General features: G+C 42.6%; 1 protein-coding gene across 3 annotated transcripts in view; it reads left to right on the top strand.

The window, feature by feature from the left end:
- The window catches only part of LOC112215733 (proline-rich transmembrane protein 3), a 37,351-nt gene extending 32,705 nt beyond the window's left edge, over positions 1–4,646 (top strand). For all 3 annotated transcript variants that reach the window (XM_042299209.1, XM_024375059.2, XM_024375060.2), the window contains exon 4: positions 70–4,646. In XM_042299209.1, the coding sequence (XP_042155143.1) occupies positions 70–2,099 (2,030 nt within the window). In that variant the 3' untranslated portion in view covers positions 2,100–4,646. The remainder of the gene's footprint in view (positions 1–69) is intronic.
- Positions 4,647–16,891: the final 12,245 nt, after the last annotated feature.

The raw sequence follows: 16,891 nt of genomic DNA on the forward strand, positions 1-16,891 counted from the left end.
GTATTATTGTCAATCATGTTTTGGGACAGTTCAATATGATGAATTAACAATTTCTCTCTCTGCCTCCAGGGATGACCCCTCTCCACATCACCCCTACTCTACATATAGTCAGAGGGCGGTACATCCCCAAAAATGACACCCGCCCAGTTCAGAGGAACCACTCTATCCCTGTGGGCCGCCCTCACCTCCACCCATTCTCCTCTCCCTCCTCCACTCTCAGCTCCTTAACTTCCCCCAACGGCACCTCTCTCCTGTGGGATGACCTGAGACGGACGCTGGGCTTCGCCTGGGGGCTCCACGTCTACGGCTCGGCTGTCCTCTTCCTGCTCTTCCTGGCTGGAGCGACCCTGGCTCTGGTCCTATCCCCTAGCATGCATTGCCCTCACCGTGGTGCGCTGGTCCTGGCCAACACCCTCCTCCTCCTGGCGGGCGCAGCCAGGGCAGCTATGTGCCTGATTGACCCATACGGAACAAGGAAGATTCTTCCACGGTCTACATTGACTGCTCTTTATAACCTCCCTCTGCCGTTACTGGTGTGGGCTCAGGCTGCACTGGTGCTGCTCGCCATGAAGGGGGCAGGTGTGAGTCTGCTGCCATCTGCTCTGGAGCGCCCTCCTCTGGTGGCTGTGTTGGCTGTATTACAGTGCACCCTGCTGCTGGCTACTGACCTGCTCTCCCCAGCCCTGTCCCCAGCCGTGCCTGTCACCCTGCAATCTCTATCTCTCTGCTGGGGCCTGGCACTCTGTCTGGGATTCCTGTGCTACGTCTTCCCCAGCCTCCGCCACCCGCCCACCCAGCCACCTGTCCCGGAGGAGGGGAGGGCAGTTGAAGCTTGGCCGGGGGGTAGGAGGGCAGGGTCGGTGGTGGGTCGTGTGCTGGTGTTGTCTGCCCTCCTAGGGGCATTGTGCTGTGGGCTCCATGTCCACGCCACCATGTGGCTCTACGGGATGTTGGGGGACTGGAGGCGCTTCTGCTGGGACTGGTGGCTGGTGCACTTCTGGGCCCGGCTTTTGGAGCTGGCCTGGGCCTTTTCTCTCATTCTCTTGGGCTCCTGGGTGTTCTGGAGACCCCAGAGGGCCCAAGGGAGAGGAGAGGAGGGAGCAGTGGAGAGCAGGGGGGGAGGAGATCTCCCCTCACCTGGACAGTCATCTGGGTCGACTCATAAACACACCTGCTGGGCCAAGATAGTCAAGAGCCTGACGGGGAAGCCCTGTAGGAAGTCAGAGAGTAACGGAGTGGGAGGGATAGGAGTAAGAGGGGGCGGGGCAGGGGAGCTGCCTAATAACTGGGCAGGGCAGGAGCGCTCAGGGGCTGACATCAGCAAGAGTCTGATCAGAAACCAGAACCGTGAGGCTCCACCATCACTCCCCCGTGGCGTCAAGGACAGCAACCGTGGACGTAACCAGAGGGGTAGGTCTGCAGAAAATGGGGTGTCGGACAGGTCCACAGGACTTCTGTTGCAGGCGTTAGGCCACCCCCCACTGCACTTGCTTAGCGGCAGCCTGGAGCAGGAGAAGGAGTCAGGGGTGTCTCTGTATGAGTTTGACCTGCGACCCCCCTCCCCCATCGACCTGAGCCGCAGCATCGATGAGGCCCTGCACCAAAAGCACCTCCTCCATGGGGGCAGCCTGTTTCAGCCCCTGTGCGCCCCCTCACCCACTCCCTTCCCGGGCTCAGCTGTCAGTCAGGGGGGCCCCTGGCTCCGCAGGAACACCGACCCACAGATCTCTGACAGCAGTGAAGATCGCTTAGCCTGTACAGATTCCTCCGAGCCTCTTGGGGGCAGTGTGCTCAGCAGTGTTCCAAACAGGCAGGTCACTGCTCCCCCCACGCCCTCTCACCAGGGGCACTGGTGGGCCGGGGACGGGGGAGCCAGTGTCCCCTCCTCAGTTTCCTGTTCCATCTCCCTGCACCCCTCCAGAACCTCCAAGGGGTATCTTGGGGATGAGGGGGAAGTCGACACAAGGCTGTTCCTCACCCCAGACACTAAGACCCAGAGGAGGAGGGTGAAGAGGGAGGGAGCGGGAGGGAAGAGTTACCTTGTGGTCAGCAGGCAGGATGACTTAGCCAGCATCAGCAGTGAGATTATTGACCTCTGAACCCATAACTCTAACCCAGGACATCAGGACCAGTGACCAAGCCCCAAACAAAACCATCAAAAAACAAACTTACATAAGACCTTAGACTTAGGTAATAACTTTAAGTGTTATCTAGTCAACTAGACTTTATCATAAACATTGACTCAACTACATGAGGAATGTTACGTGAATCATGGACAGAGGACCTATTTTGAGAAGATGAGGGAAAATACATAAAAGCTTTCATATCCCCTGAGTAAAAACAGATGTCCTATATGGGACATTATCCAGTGTTTGCTCTAAATGTGAGTGGTTCAAATGTATTTATGGCACAGGTGTGGCTAACCTGACTCAGATTCTTGTGTGAACAACAGAACACACACACAAACACACGCCTACAGATACCCACCTGTGTAAATTTGATTAACTCGCTGCATTTCAAGCATCACATACATCAGCACATACTGTACATTCACTCCTTGTAGCACTATTATTTAAGGTGGTACTGATCGAACAGAGGAATGGATTGATACAGGATTCATATTGGTGACTACCCAGGGATTCCTTAAAATATTTATTGGTCATCTCTCTACCATTCCCTCTGTGAATCTGTTGCCAGCCATGTATGTTAAATATGAATGTCGTGGCTCCTTCCTTTCTGAAAGCCCCTGTTAAAAATGCCTTTATATGAATTTATTCACTTTGTTCGCTTTGATAGTATTAATTTGCTGTCCTTGATATTTGAACTTGATGCATACGTTCATGTGTTTTTAAGAGTTGTGCCATACACATTGATCACATTGGTGGTTGATTTCAAGTTATGCTTAAAAATACATTAATAACACATTACCTGACTGACAAAAGTGGTCTTTTTCCATATTTCCTCTCGCAGGAAGTTCGTGTAGCAGTCCACATGCATAGGATTGCTGGTAATCGGCTCATAATTGAGTTGCTGTTTCAGTAGTTTGCCTTGTATGTAAATGTGATGTTTATTAGGAAAAACAACTGAAATGACACGCAGAAAGAAAGTGCATTATCCTGTGAAAATAGTTCCTGCTAAAACCAGACATTTTAGTTTGAAAATGATGCTGATACATTTCACCTGCTGATTGTGTGTGGTACATTCTATCATCACGGACTGTCAAAGCCTATGACTGCATTTTGTAACACTCAATATAACTGACATCAGTATAAACATACCCACAATATTTTATCAGTTGCAGCATATCAGTGCACACCGTGAACTTTTTGTATTTTTTAGCTATGCTCCTTGCTCCATACAGCTAAGCAGCTATATTTAATTATATTTGCCTACTGTACTATGAACTACAACACTTCTGTACTGTAGTATGCTACAGCCTAGACATGAGCACTCTAGGCAGAAGTATTTTTACTACTCAAGAAGAAAATATCATACAAGTATATTATGTAACGTAAGAAAGTATGTATGTTATTTTTGGATCTTTGTAAATAAAGGTGCACTTCAAAAATTATCAAAAGGTATTTACTGTGAAGACAATCTGAAGTGGTCTTACTGCAGTCTTTGAAGCGTTGAACAGAGTTATCTGCCAAGAGAGTGATGACTGGTCATGGCTTATGGGGGAATATTGGGAACAGTGACTGTCCAGCCCTAATTTCTTATATGCAGGGCTCCGTTCAGGATAGAAGTGTTGAAATAAGTTTCACAACAAACAATACCAGGGATTGCAGTAGACATTAGCATTTCATTTTTAGGGGTTAAATGGCAGTGGCACTCTCTAATTTGGAGCTGTGTCCATTTTAAAATGATACTGAACAAAGCCCAGGAGTCGACCCTCAGTCCCATATCTCCTTTTGAGACCTGGGTTAATAAGCAAAATAGGCACAAAATGGGAGAAGATATTTTGAAACGGAGTAAAATGGGGAGGTACTAGATCACCTCCAATAAGAAACTCTTTTTTTCTTTTTTTTAGATTTAAAATCCTTCCAAATGTGTCATACCGAACACGGCCTGGGTCCCTGTGCGACAGGATCAGCTGTTTTCTGCCTCTTTCAGGGTCATTGCAGTCTCTCCCTGTGATGTGAAATGATTGACTTGTTTAATATTTACAGTACAGTACAATGGGGTGGTGCTGTTGTCCACATTCCAATGACCTCATCTGATTTCAGTATACTTTGCTGTTTCTCCATTCACTTTCAGCTTGAGATACTGTAGAAATCATCCTTATAACTACACGTTTAGGATCAGATCACCCTACCTCCAATTCTAACCTTAACCATTTGGATGGATGACGAATATCTGACCCTCTATCCGTGATCTGGGACAACTTCAGCCTTTTCCTTTATTGCATTATGGGGTTGGGTTAGAAGGACCTTCAGCAGTGAATTGCAGTTGTGGGGATGTTTGTGGTGTTTGTGCCATAGTACAAGCAAACCAATCAGTCCTCCTCTGTGAACAGTCATCACAGTGCAGAAGTAGAGATTTTCCAACATACTCATTTGCTAATTGACTGTTTCTATATAAAGTTGTATTATATTGTGTTGCGGCATCTTATCTGGTTTCAAATAAATATGAGAAATATTTTAAAATGTGTTATTACTTAGACAGTGTGTCTTTGCCAATACTTACAGTATTATGTGTTATTACACTTGTAGTACAGGTCTTAATGTCACAGCATGTAAATTGCTTTAGATAATGAAGGCAGTCCTATATTATTATACAGCTCATTTATTTACTCGTTTATTATCTCGTTCACTTAATCTTTCCATCCATGAATCTTTTTAGGAAGTTGTTCTTGTGTCCTTGGCATTACGGGCCACATGAGTGAGTGAGAGAGAGAGGTATATAACAGAGAAACATAGAGGACAAGCATAAATGTACGCAGACGGTACCCTGGAATTCTGCTCCCAGATGGACTTGGGCAGCAACTGGACTGGGACTGGTTCCTCTGAGTCTTGAGGTGAGGAGAGGTGGTTAACTTGTCCAGAACCTCCACCCCCAGGACAAACAGTAGAGTAATAAAGTAGCTGTTTGATGGTCATAAACAACGTCACCAATCCCTCTCTTGATTTTAAACATGTTTTTACATACCCATTTTTTTTACAGTGAAATTACAAAATGGCAGAAGTAAATGTTCAAGTTTTCCAATTCTCTATTATAAACTGAAGGGAAAAGTGGAATGTGCATCTTCAGGAAAGGAACTTGGATGTCAGAAGCTCAGGGGCTGTCTGACCAAAGTACAGCAGGTCTAGAATGTAGGAGACCAACGTGGTTCCTAAGAAGGATAAAGAGAGAGGATGGATACACAGTCATTCACGAACCCACACACTGTCTTTAATGAAACATCAACATCAGACATAGAGAATGTAATCCAGCCTGGCCTGGAAGTTATTATTCTGTCCCAGCTGTCAGTGAAGTAGTTGGTCATAGAGACTATGGAAGTCAAAGAGTTTTGGTTTAAGTTGGCAGCCCCATCTGTAAAAATGAGAAATGTAGGTTATTTTCTCCAGAACCAAAACAATAGGGTGTTTAGAGGATGTGAGGTTTAGTCCTTGTGAAGTTTTTTTAACAGTGAGGAAGCAGATCTGACTTTTCTTGCCCAGAGTGAGGCTTTTTATTTGCGTGGAGATAATAATTAGCCGGTGACTGTACAATATACACAAAATATAAGAAAAGGGAGGTTGCACTGTATATAGCGTACATTCTCCTTGTATAGCCTATAGCATACATTCTCCTTGCATAGCCTATAGCGTACATTCTCCTTGTATAGCCTATAGCATACATTCTCCTTGCATAGCCTATAGCGTACATTCTCCTTGTATAGCCTATAGCGTACATTCTCGTGTCTTTTACTTTTCGTGTTGTAAATTAGTTTTTATTTGGCTCTTTAAGATCCCAGGATCTATCTTTTAACATATTACAACTTATTTTGTGACAATTGCGTTGTTTAGGCTACTCTATAACATGCTAGAAATGCATTCATAAGGCTTAAAAGGCCATAGCCCACACAGTGGTGTGTATTCATGGACACTAAGGGAAGCCAGGCTTCCCCAAAACACTTACCCCCAAAAATTACAATTAAAATACTTTTGTCACTCTGTGTTTCACAATTTTCCTTCAATTAGCAAGAGGCTGAACGTATCACACAGCAGAAAGCATCCTAGCGAGCGAAACAGCGCCCCTATGTCTCTCTACGTGTAGGCCATCCAGTGTTGCCAAATTAGCGACTTTGTCGCTATATTTAACGAGTATTCAGACTCCTCTAGCGACACATTTTCAAAAAAGCGACTAGCGACAAATCTAGCGACTTTTTCTGATGTTATTGGAGACTTTTGGAGACTCTGGCGTGAAAGCACGTATCGTTCTTACTCTTCTCAACGAGCAGCGGGTGCTGCCATGGGTGCTGCCATGGGCCCCACCCCCGTCCCAAAGCCAGCTGCAGTCAGAGCAGGAGATGTATCGCGCAAGCGGGAAGCCGCCGCTGGCTGATCCCGCCCTGGTTTACATTTAAAAAAAACAATTAACCTGAATTAGGGCCAGACTAGTCACCATAATTCTCTCACATTACCATTGACAGTTTTTTTCTATTGGTCCATTTAGATTGTTAATGTAGATTGTATACAACAACAAAAAAATGTTTAAAATGTTTTACTGTGGCTCCTAAACTAAACTAAAAAACTAAAAAATGTAATTAAAAACTAAGTAACTCCGCCAGAATGTCTCTTTTGGGTCACTTTGCCGCTCCCTAGCCCAGATAAAGGAGGAGGGTTGGAATTGTGACATAAAAAAAACAAGAATCGACAGAACAGTTCATTTGTAGTTCTATTCATATTTAGGGTGTTTAGGGTCACTCACTTTTCATTTAGGGTCACTCACTTTTTGTCTCCCCCACGACGTTATTCCTCTCTCCTAAAGCGTCCATCACAATTACATGCACATGGCCAATTATGCAAATTAGGTGATGATGTCATTTAGCAACTTCTAGCGACTGAGGCCATCTATCTGATACTGTCCAAACGAGTATGACATTGTTGTCGCCTGTAGCATTGAATGCAAGGGTGCCAGTGAGCATATGGTCTCCCATGACAAAAAAAGTATAAAAAGTTAGCCAATCAGCTTTGAGCTAAACTGAGCGAGCTCTATTGTGAATGGTCCTGGCAGGGGGAAAAAGTTTCATGGGAAGCCAGTTTGGATTTCAGTACTCTCCAATCAAATTGCTTTCAGAGCAATTTCAGAAAATCACATTGTAGGATTTTGAATGAATTTATTTGCAAATTATGGTGGAAAATAAGTATTTGGTCACCTACAAACAAGCAAGATTTCTGGCTCTCACAGGCCTGTAAATTCTTCTTTAAGAGGCTCCTCTGTCCTCCACTCATTACCTGTATTCATGGCGCCTGTTTGAACTTGTTATCAGTATAAACTCCACTATGGCCAAGACCAAAGAGCTGTCAAAGGACACCAGAAACAAAATTGTAGACCTGCACCAGGCTGGGAAGACTGAATCTGCAATAGGTAAGCAGCTTGGGTTGAAGAAATCAACTGACAATTATTAGGAAATGAAAGACATACAAGACCACTGATAATCTCCCTCGATCTGGGGCTCCACGCAAGATCTCACCCCGTGGGGTCAAAATGATCACAAGAACGGTGAGCAAAAATCCCAGAACCACACAGGGGGACCTAGTGAATGACCTGCAGTGAGCTGGGACCAAAGTAACAAAGCCTACCATCAGTAACACACTAGGCCACCAGGGACTCAAATACTGCAGTGCCAGACGTGTCCCCCTGCTTAAGCCAGTACATGTCCAGGCCCGTCTGAAGTTTGCAAGAGAGCATTTGGATGATCCAGAAGAAGATTGGGAGAATGTCATATGGTCAGATGAAACCAAAATAGGTTTCAACTGGTAAAAACTCAACTCGTTGTGTTTGGAGGACAAAGAATGCTGAGTTGCATCCAAAGAACACCATACCTACTGTGAAGCATGGGGGTGGAAACATCATGCTTTGGGGCTGTTTTTCTGCAAAGGGACCAGGACGACTGATCCGTGTAAAGGAAAGAATGAATGGGGCCATGTATCATGAGATTTTGAGTTTGAGAAAACCTCCTTCCATCAGCAAGGGCATTAAAGATGAAACGTGGCTGGGTCTTTCAGCATGACAATGATCCCAAACACACCGCCCGGGCAACGAAGGAGTGGCTTCGTAAGAAGCATTTCAAGGTCCTGGAGTGGCCTAGCCAGTCTCCAGATCTCAACCCCATAGAAAATCTTTGGAGGGAGTTGAAAGTCCGTGTTGCCCAGCAACAGCCCCAAAACATCACTGCTCTAGTGGAATGGGCCAAAATACCAGCAACAGTGTGTGAAAACCTTGTGAAGACTTACAGAAAACGTTTGACCTCTGTTATTGCCAACAAAGTATTGAGATAAACTTTTGTTATTGACCAAATACTTATTTTCCACCATAATTTGCAAATAAATTCATAAAACATCCTGCAATGTGATTTTCTGGATTATTTTTCCTAATTTTGTCTGTCATAGTTGAAGTGTACCTATGATGAAAATTACAGGCCTCTCTCATCTTTTTAAGTTGGAGAACTTGCACAATTGGTGACTGACTAAATATTTTTTTGCCCCACTGTATATATATACACACACAGAGTTGAAGTCAGACATTTACATACACTTAGGTTGGAGTCATTAAAACTAATTTTTCAACCACTTCAATAATTTCCTGTTAACAAACTATTGTTTTGTCAAGTCGGTTAGGACATCTACTTTGTGCATGACACAAATAATTTTTCCAATAATTGTTTACAGACAGTATATTTCACTTATAATTCACTGTATCACAATTCCAGTGCGTCAGAAGTTAACATACATGAAGTTGACTGTGCTTTTAAACAGCTTGGAAAATTCCCGAAAATTATGTCATGGCTTTAGAAACTTCTGATAGGCTAATTGACATCATTTGAGTCAATTGGAGGCTGGATTTCAAGGCCTACCTTCAAACTCAGTGCCTCTTTGCTTGACATCATGGGAAAATCAAAGGAAATCAGCCAAGACCTCAGAAAAAAATTGTAGACCTCCACAAGTCTGGTTCACCTTGGGAGCAATTTCCGAACGCCTGAAGGTACCGCTTTTATCTGTACAAACAATAGCATGCAAGTATAAACACCTTGGGACCACACAGCCATCATAACGCTCAGGAAGAAGACACATTCTGTCTCCCAGAACAACAGCAAAGGACCTTGTGAAGATGCTGGAGGAAACCAGTACAAAAGTATCCATGAATCCTATATCGACATAACCTGAAAGGCCGCTCAGCAAGGAAGAAGCCACTGCTCCAAAACCGCCATAAAAAAGCCAGACTATGGTTTGCAACTGCACATGGGTTACAAAGATCGTACTTTTTGGTGAAATATCCTCTGGTCTGATGAAACAAAAATAGAACTGTTTGGCCATAATGACCATCGTTATGTTTGGAGGAAAAAGGGGGAGACTTGCAAGCTGAAGACACCATCCCAACCGTGAAGCACGGGGGTGGCAGCAGCATGTTGTGGGGGTGCTTTGCTGGCGGAGGGATTGTTGCTGGCAGAGGGACCTCACAAAATAGATGGCATCATAAGGAAGGAGAATTACGTGGATGTATTGAAGCAACATCTCAAGACATCAGTCAAGAAGTTAAAGCATGGTCGCAAATGAGTCCTCCAAATGAACAATGACCCCAAGCATACTTCCAAAGTTCTGGCAAAATTTGTGGGCAGAACTGAAAAAGCGTGTGCGAGCAAGGAGGCCTACAAATCTGACTCAGTTACACCAGCTCTGTCAGGGGGAATGGGCCCAAATTCATTCAATTTATTGAGGGAAGCTTGTGGAAGGCTACCCAAAACATTTGACCCAAGGTAAACAATTTGAAGTCAGTACTACCAAATACTAATTGAGTGTATGTAAACTTCTGACCCACTGGGAATGTGATGAAAGAAATAAAAGCTGAAATAAATAATTCTGTCTACTATTATTCTGACATTTCACGTTCTTAAAATAAAGTGGTGATCCTAACTGACCTAAGACAGGGAATTCTTACTAGGATTAAATGTCAGGAATTGTGAAAATTTGAGTTTAACTGTATTTGGCTAAGATGTATGGAAACTTCTGACTTCACCTGTATATATATATGTACATATTCTCATTCACCCCTTTTAGATTTGTGTGTATTAGGTAGTTGTTTGGGAATTTCTCGATGACAAGCGTTTCACAACACTCGCATTAACATCTGCTAACAACGTGTATGTGACCAATAACATTTGATTTGTGTGGTTGTGGTGTGTAATTGTCATCAGTAGATGTGGTCAGAAGTTGTGCGGTTGAGGTCAGAAGTGGGGCAGTTGAGGTCAGTAGTTGTGGTCAGTAGTTATGTGGATCGGTAGTTGTGTGGATATGGTCAGTAGTTAAATGTGTGAACAGAAGTTGTGTGGTCAGAAGTTGCGTGGTTGTGGTCTGTAATTGTGTGGTTGTTGTCACTAGATGTGCGGTTGAGGTCAGTAGTTGTGGTCAGTAGTTGTGTGGATATGGTCAGTAGTTAAATGTTTGATCAGAAGTTGTGTGGTTGTGGTATGTAATTGTGTGGTTGTTGTCACTAGATATGGTAAGCAATTGTGTGGTTGCTGTCAGAAGTTGTAAAGTTGTGGTATGTAATAGTGTTAGTGGTCAAAACGGCAGTTGCTTGCGAAACACGTGGTAATGCAGTTACAAAAACAGCTGTACCGTAAGTTCCATATTTAATATTTTGATTCCGCGAACAGCTATGAATAGCATAGAAGTAGACGAATATGCCATAAGCTTTTTGTCTAAGTGGTTGCGGTAGTGGTCAAAACGGACGTTGTTTGCAAAAATGTTACAGAAAAAGCTGTTGATGCGGTTACTTAAACTGCTGTAAATATTGATCAGAATATTATTTTTTGTCAGAACTCCAAAGTTGAATAGCAGAGAAGTAGACGAAGCTGGTAAGCCTTTAATTTCAGCTTGGAAATGACAGTTGGAAGTGATGATGTCACAATTGAGAGCCTTAGGATCTTGACAAATCCAATGTTAATGGACGGAGTGAAAAAAGATGACAAAAAAGTGAACGTAAAGAGTATAGCAGATATCAAAGTAGTTTACAAACAACTCGATCCAGACCATTCCGCAATTCTGAAATTGGCATGGCGTTTCTAGCATAAACGCTGTAGGAGTAGGCTGCGGAATAAGAAGAAGCAGTATGTTGAATATCTAAGCTGGGGCTGCTAGCCCCACCAATAATACTATTTTACATGATTATTTAATGACTACCTCATCTCTGTACTCCACATATACAGCGCATTTATCTTTAAGGTCCCTCAGTCGAGCAGTGAATTTCAAACACAGATTCAGCCTCGGAAACAAGGGCACCTTGAATATCCCTTTGAGCCTGATGAAGTTATAAATTACACTGTATCAATACACCCAGTCACTACAAAGATACCGGTGTCCCTCCTAACTCAGTTGCCGGAGAGGAAGGAAACTGCTCAGGGATTTCACCATGAGGCAAAATGGTGAATTTAAAAAAGTTTGAGTTTAATGGTTGTGATAGGAGAAAATGGAGGATGATGAACAACATTGTATTTACTCCACAATACTAATCTAACTGACAGATACTATACTAATACTAATCTAACTGAAAAGAAGGAAGCATGTACAGAATACAAATATTCCAAAACATACATCCTGTTTGCAATAAGGTACTAAAGTAAAACTGCAAAAAATAAATAGTACCTGCAAAACAAGTCTCAACATCAACAGTGAAGATGCGACTCCAGGATGCTGAACTTCTAAGCAGAGTTGCAAAGAAAAAGCCATATCTCAGACTGTCCAATAAAAAGAAAAGATTAAGATGGGCAAAATAACACAGACACTGGACAGAGGAACTCTGCCTAGACGGCCAGCATCCCGGAGTCGCCTTTTCACTGTTGACGTTGAGACTGGTGTTTTGCTGGTATTATTTCATTAAGCTGCCAGCTGAGGACTTGTGAAGCGTCTGTTTCTCAAACTAGACACTCATGTACTTGTCCTCTTGCTCAGTTGTGCACCGGGGCCTCCCACTCCTCTTTATATTCTGGTTAGAGCCAGTTTGCGCTGTTCTGTGAAGGGAGTAGTACAGAGCGTTGTATGAGATCTTTAGTTTCTTGGCAATTTCTCACATGGAATACCTTCATTTCTCAGAACAACAATAGACTGACAAGTTTCAGAAGGAAGGGCTTTGTTTTTGGCCATTTTGATCCTGTAATCAAACCCATAAACTTGGATTAGCTAACACAACATGCCATTGGAACACAAAAGTGATGGTTGCTGATAATAGGCATCTCTGGAACATTTTCCTAGTTGTTCAAATAATCTGCCGTTTCCAGCTACAATGGTCATTTACAAAATTAACCACGTCTACACTGTATTTCTGATCAAGTTGATGTTATTTTAATGGGCAAAATAAATAATTTTCTTTCAAAAACAAGGACATTTCTATGTGACCTAAACATTTGAACGGTAGTGTATATATTTTTTTAAGAATAATGTGCAATATCTTACAATACAGGGCCGCTGTCCAAACACTTAAAAGACACACCCTATCCCCTCAGCCCTCAAATTAAGTGGACACTTCTGACGACGTATCATGGCGAGGGAGGAAGGAATGATTTTTTTAAATGGACCACCCTTGGCCAGAAATTCGTCACTAGTTCAATTCAATTCAAGGGGCTTTATTGACATGGGAAACATATAACATTGCCAAAGCAAGTGAAGTAGATAATAAACAAAAGTGAAATAAACAGTCAAAATGAACAGCAAACACTACACTCACAGAAGTTCCAAAAGAATAAAGACATTTCAAGTGTCATATTATGTGTTGTAACAATGTGCTAATGGTTAAAGTACAAAAGGGAAAATAAATAAACATAAATATGGGTTGCATTTACAATGGAGTTTGTTCTTCACTGGCTGCCCTTTTCTTATTGCCACAGGTCACAAATCTTGCTGCTTTGATGGAACACTGTGGTATTTAACCCAGTAGATTTGGGGGTTTATCAAAATTGGGTTTGTTTTCGAATTCTTTGTGGATCTGTGTAATCTGAGGGAAATATGTGTCTCTAATAGGGTGTCGTGTCTTTACTATCATTAAACTGAAGACTTCGTTTTTATCAAAGATTCTCTGTAATTAGTTACCCGATTAAACTGAATAATCATTTAACTGTAATTAACTAGGAAGTTGGGGCACCAAGGAAAGTATTCAGATTACAAAGTTATAATTTCCCAATATACCCTTTCAGATATTTTCATATCTGATCAATAGTCTTCTGATTAATGATTTATTAATTTTACCTCACGTTAGTCTCATTCCAAATGTCGTAAATTGTTGGTTATCTGCACGAATCCAGTCTTCACTATGAGTCATCCATACATAAATTGTCTTAAATAATTAATTTATTACTAACTAAGTAATTCACAGAAATGCATAAACAAACAGTAAATATGGTTACATGAAATGATAGAATGTGCCCTAGTGGGCTGAACCGGCATGGCAGCTTGTTAGACAAAGGCCCTCTCGTAATTGAGTAAAGCTTGGTCTACAACCTTAGTCCCCTTCCTAATGGAGAAAAACATGGTCTGGTGATAATTTCTCAAAGTTGGGTTTTATTCAGAATGGCAGAAGAGGGCTGTCCCAGGATGTCTGACCCTAACTGGGCTCAGGGGTGGTCGTCTGATTTAGTTCAAATCAAAAGGGAATTGTATTTTTCTTCATTAAACAGTCCACACTCATATTACACCATTATACAAACAGTATCATCCTTACTCATTCATCTTATACAACAATTAGATGTAAACCTCATATCTGAGGCTATTACATAAACAGCGTTATGGTAATGTGGCCATACCATCTCGCATGAGCTTCCCAAGTTGTGACAAATGCACCAGTTTGTTCGTAGCTGGATTCTTCACCGATCTTTTACACTTACTCTGGAACATGAAATTTGTTCGTACCTCACGTTCTGTGAGGTGGAAGGATTTCCTTTGTCCTCTGTGAAAGTTTACCCTCTATAACTGTGTGTCCATGAGGCAAGGTTTTCCTTAGGAATTTACGACCTCACTCTGCCCACAGGAGTCTGGTTGTAGAAGCAGAGAGCGGGGGATGGTGCTCGCTGTACTCAAAGAGGGCAACGTCATGACAAGGGTTGCAAAGGGGAAGTTCCATGGGAAGTTAAGCCTGGGATTCCTGGGAATTTTGCTTAAATTCATCAAAAAAGTTAGCTTATAACAGTGAAGCTTTTTTTGTGGGATACACATAAGTTAATTCTAGGTCTTGTGGCATATTTTGATTGAACTATCCCCAATTCAATGGAATTGCAACTCAATGCAATGGAATTGTACAGCTGATTCTCAACATCTTGCACACCAATGCTATTGAGCCCACACTACTACACTGTCTGAGCCAAGGACAACATGCTTTCTGGTAAGTTTTGATTACAATACTGGGTGGGGTGAATATATTTTATATGACATATATGATGTTTGTTAACTAGTAAATAGTAGCCTACAGCAAAGTGTGTTTAAATCATTTCTAACTTGTTAACAATTTCCGCTAGTTACTTTTTTCTACCATGTGGGTTTTAGCTTGCTTGAGCCTGCTAACTGAGTGTTAATTCACCTGTTTCCATACATGTTTCATTTTAAAACATTTATCTCACAAATGAGTTGTTTAATCTAACTGCTTAACTATTTATCTGTACATGGATTTGTATTTGCTTGTTTTTTTACTCATTTTTTCCTAATCTTGACGGGAAAATGCCACGGGCACTATCTGATGTGTGGAGACATTTCACTGCAGCTAATGTAGAAGGGAAAAGCTGTGTACATTTGCAAATACTGTGCCAAATCATATGTGAAGACTGCAACAAAGATGCAGAATCATCTGGCCAAGTGCATAAAGTTCCCTCAGCGCTCACAACAAGCAACCTCTGACAAAAGTCCCTCTACTTGAGGTGAAAATGATGAATCAGACACCTTATCGATAGCAACAGCTCATGGTCCTCCTGGAATCAGAAGTTCAAGTGAAGGTCAAGCAAATCATAGAGAAAGCAGACTGTATTGCAATCATCTCTGATGGGTGGTCGAATGTTTGTGGGCAAGGAATAATTAACTACATAATCTCCACCCCTCAACCAGTATTCTACAAGATCACAGACACAAGGGACAACAGACACCCCTTGCTGATGAGACATCTACATTGCTGATGAGCTGAAGGCAATCATCAATGACCTTGGAACACTGAAGGTATTTACACTGGTGACAGACAATGCTGCGAACATGAAGGCTGCATGGTCTAAAGTGGGGGAGTCCTACCCTCACATCACACCCATTGGCTATGCTGCTCATGCATTGAATCTGCTCCTCAAGGACATCACGGCACTGAAAACAATGGATACACTCTACAAGAGAGCCAAGGAAATTGTTAGGTATGTGAAGGGTCATCAAGTTATAGCAGCAATCTACCTCACCAAGCAAAGTGAGAAGAATAAGAGCACCACATTGAAGCTGCCCAGCAACACCCATTGGGGTGGTGTTGTCATCATGTCTGACAGTCTCCTGGAGGGGAAGGAGTCTCTCCAAGAAATGGCCATATCACAGTCTGCCGATATGGACAACACCATCAAGAGGATCCTCCTGGATGATGTATTTTGGGTGAGCAGCCTGAAACCTATGGCAGTAACCATTGCACGGATTGTGGGAGATAATGCCATCCTGTCTGATGTTCAGACTCTGCTTGCAGATGTAAGATAAAAAATCCGTGCTGCCCTGCCCATTTCACTGTTGCTCCAAGTAGAGGAAACTGCAGTTACATCAAAAGCGTGAAGACTTCTGCCTGAAGCCCATACTCGCCACAGCATACATGTTGGAGTATGCTGTGTATGCTGCCAAGTATGCTGTCAAGAGCATTCTGTCTAGTGCAGAGATCAACAAGGCCTATGGTGTCATTACTACCGTGTCTCTCCACCTTGGCCTGGATGAGGGCAAGGGTTTTGGCAGTCTGGCAAAGTGCACTTCCAAGCAAGGGCTTTGGGATGGAGATGCAATATGGCAGTTGTGCCAAAATATCTCATCAGCCACCTGGTGGAAGGGACTTTGTGGATCTGAGGCTCTTTCCCCTGTTGCCTCCATCATCCTCCAAATCCCGCCAACATCAGCTGCCTCAGTGTGCAACTGGTCCTTGTTTGGGACCAATACAAGGGTTGAAAAATTGGTGGCCATCTGGGCAAATTTGAGAAATCCTCAACAAGGTTGGAAAGTGACAGTGAAGATTAGGTGGACATTGAGGAGGTCCAGGGAGAAGACATGGAAGCCTGAGAGGAAGACGACCAAAGCTTTAGTTTCTAGACTCATTTTACAGATATATGTTGAAAACATTTTTGGGAGATGCGATGGATCATTCAATATTCCCTTTTTTTTCAGTGAAATCCTCCCATGTGAAGAGTAAAGTCATGTAATTAAAGTTAAATTCGGAACTAAATAGTTTATTTTATTTCTATTATAAGGATTTAATCATTTGCAATTGTGTCTACTTATAAGGTAAAATGTTTCTGTTTCTGTCTCCATATGATATGGTAAATATATCCAATGCAAAAAACATTTACATTTCAATGGCATTAATATGATTTGCATATATTTCCGTTAATTCCCACGTCTCTAATATGGTCATACATTTGGAAGAAGGTTAAGAAGTGCGTCTCAGCATCCACCTTCATCCCGCGATGATTGTATTTTCAGTCACC

Source organism: Oncorhynchus tshawytscha, linkage group LG16 (assembly GCF_018296145.1).
Source record: "Oncorhynchus tshawytscha isolate Ot180627B linkage group LG16, Otsh_v2.0, whole genome shotgun sequence".
Lineage (NCBI taxonomy): Eukaryota > Metazoa > Chordata > Actinopteri > Salmoniformes > Salmonidae > Oncorhynchus > Oncorhynchus tshawytscha.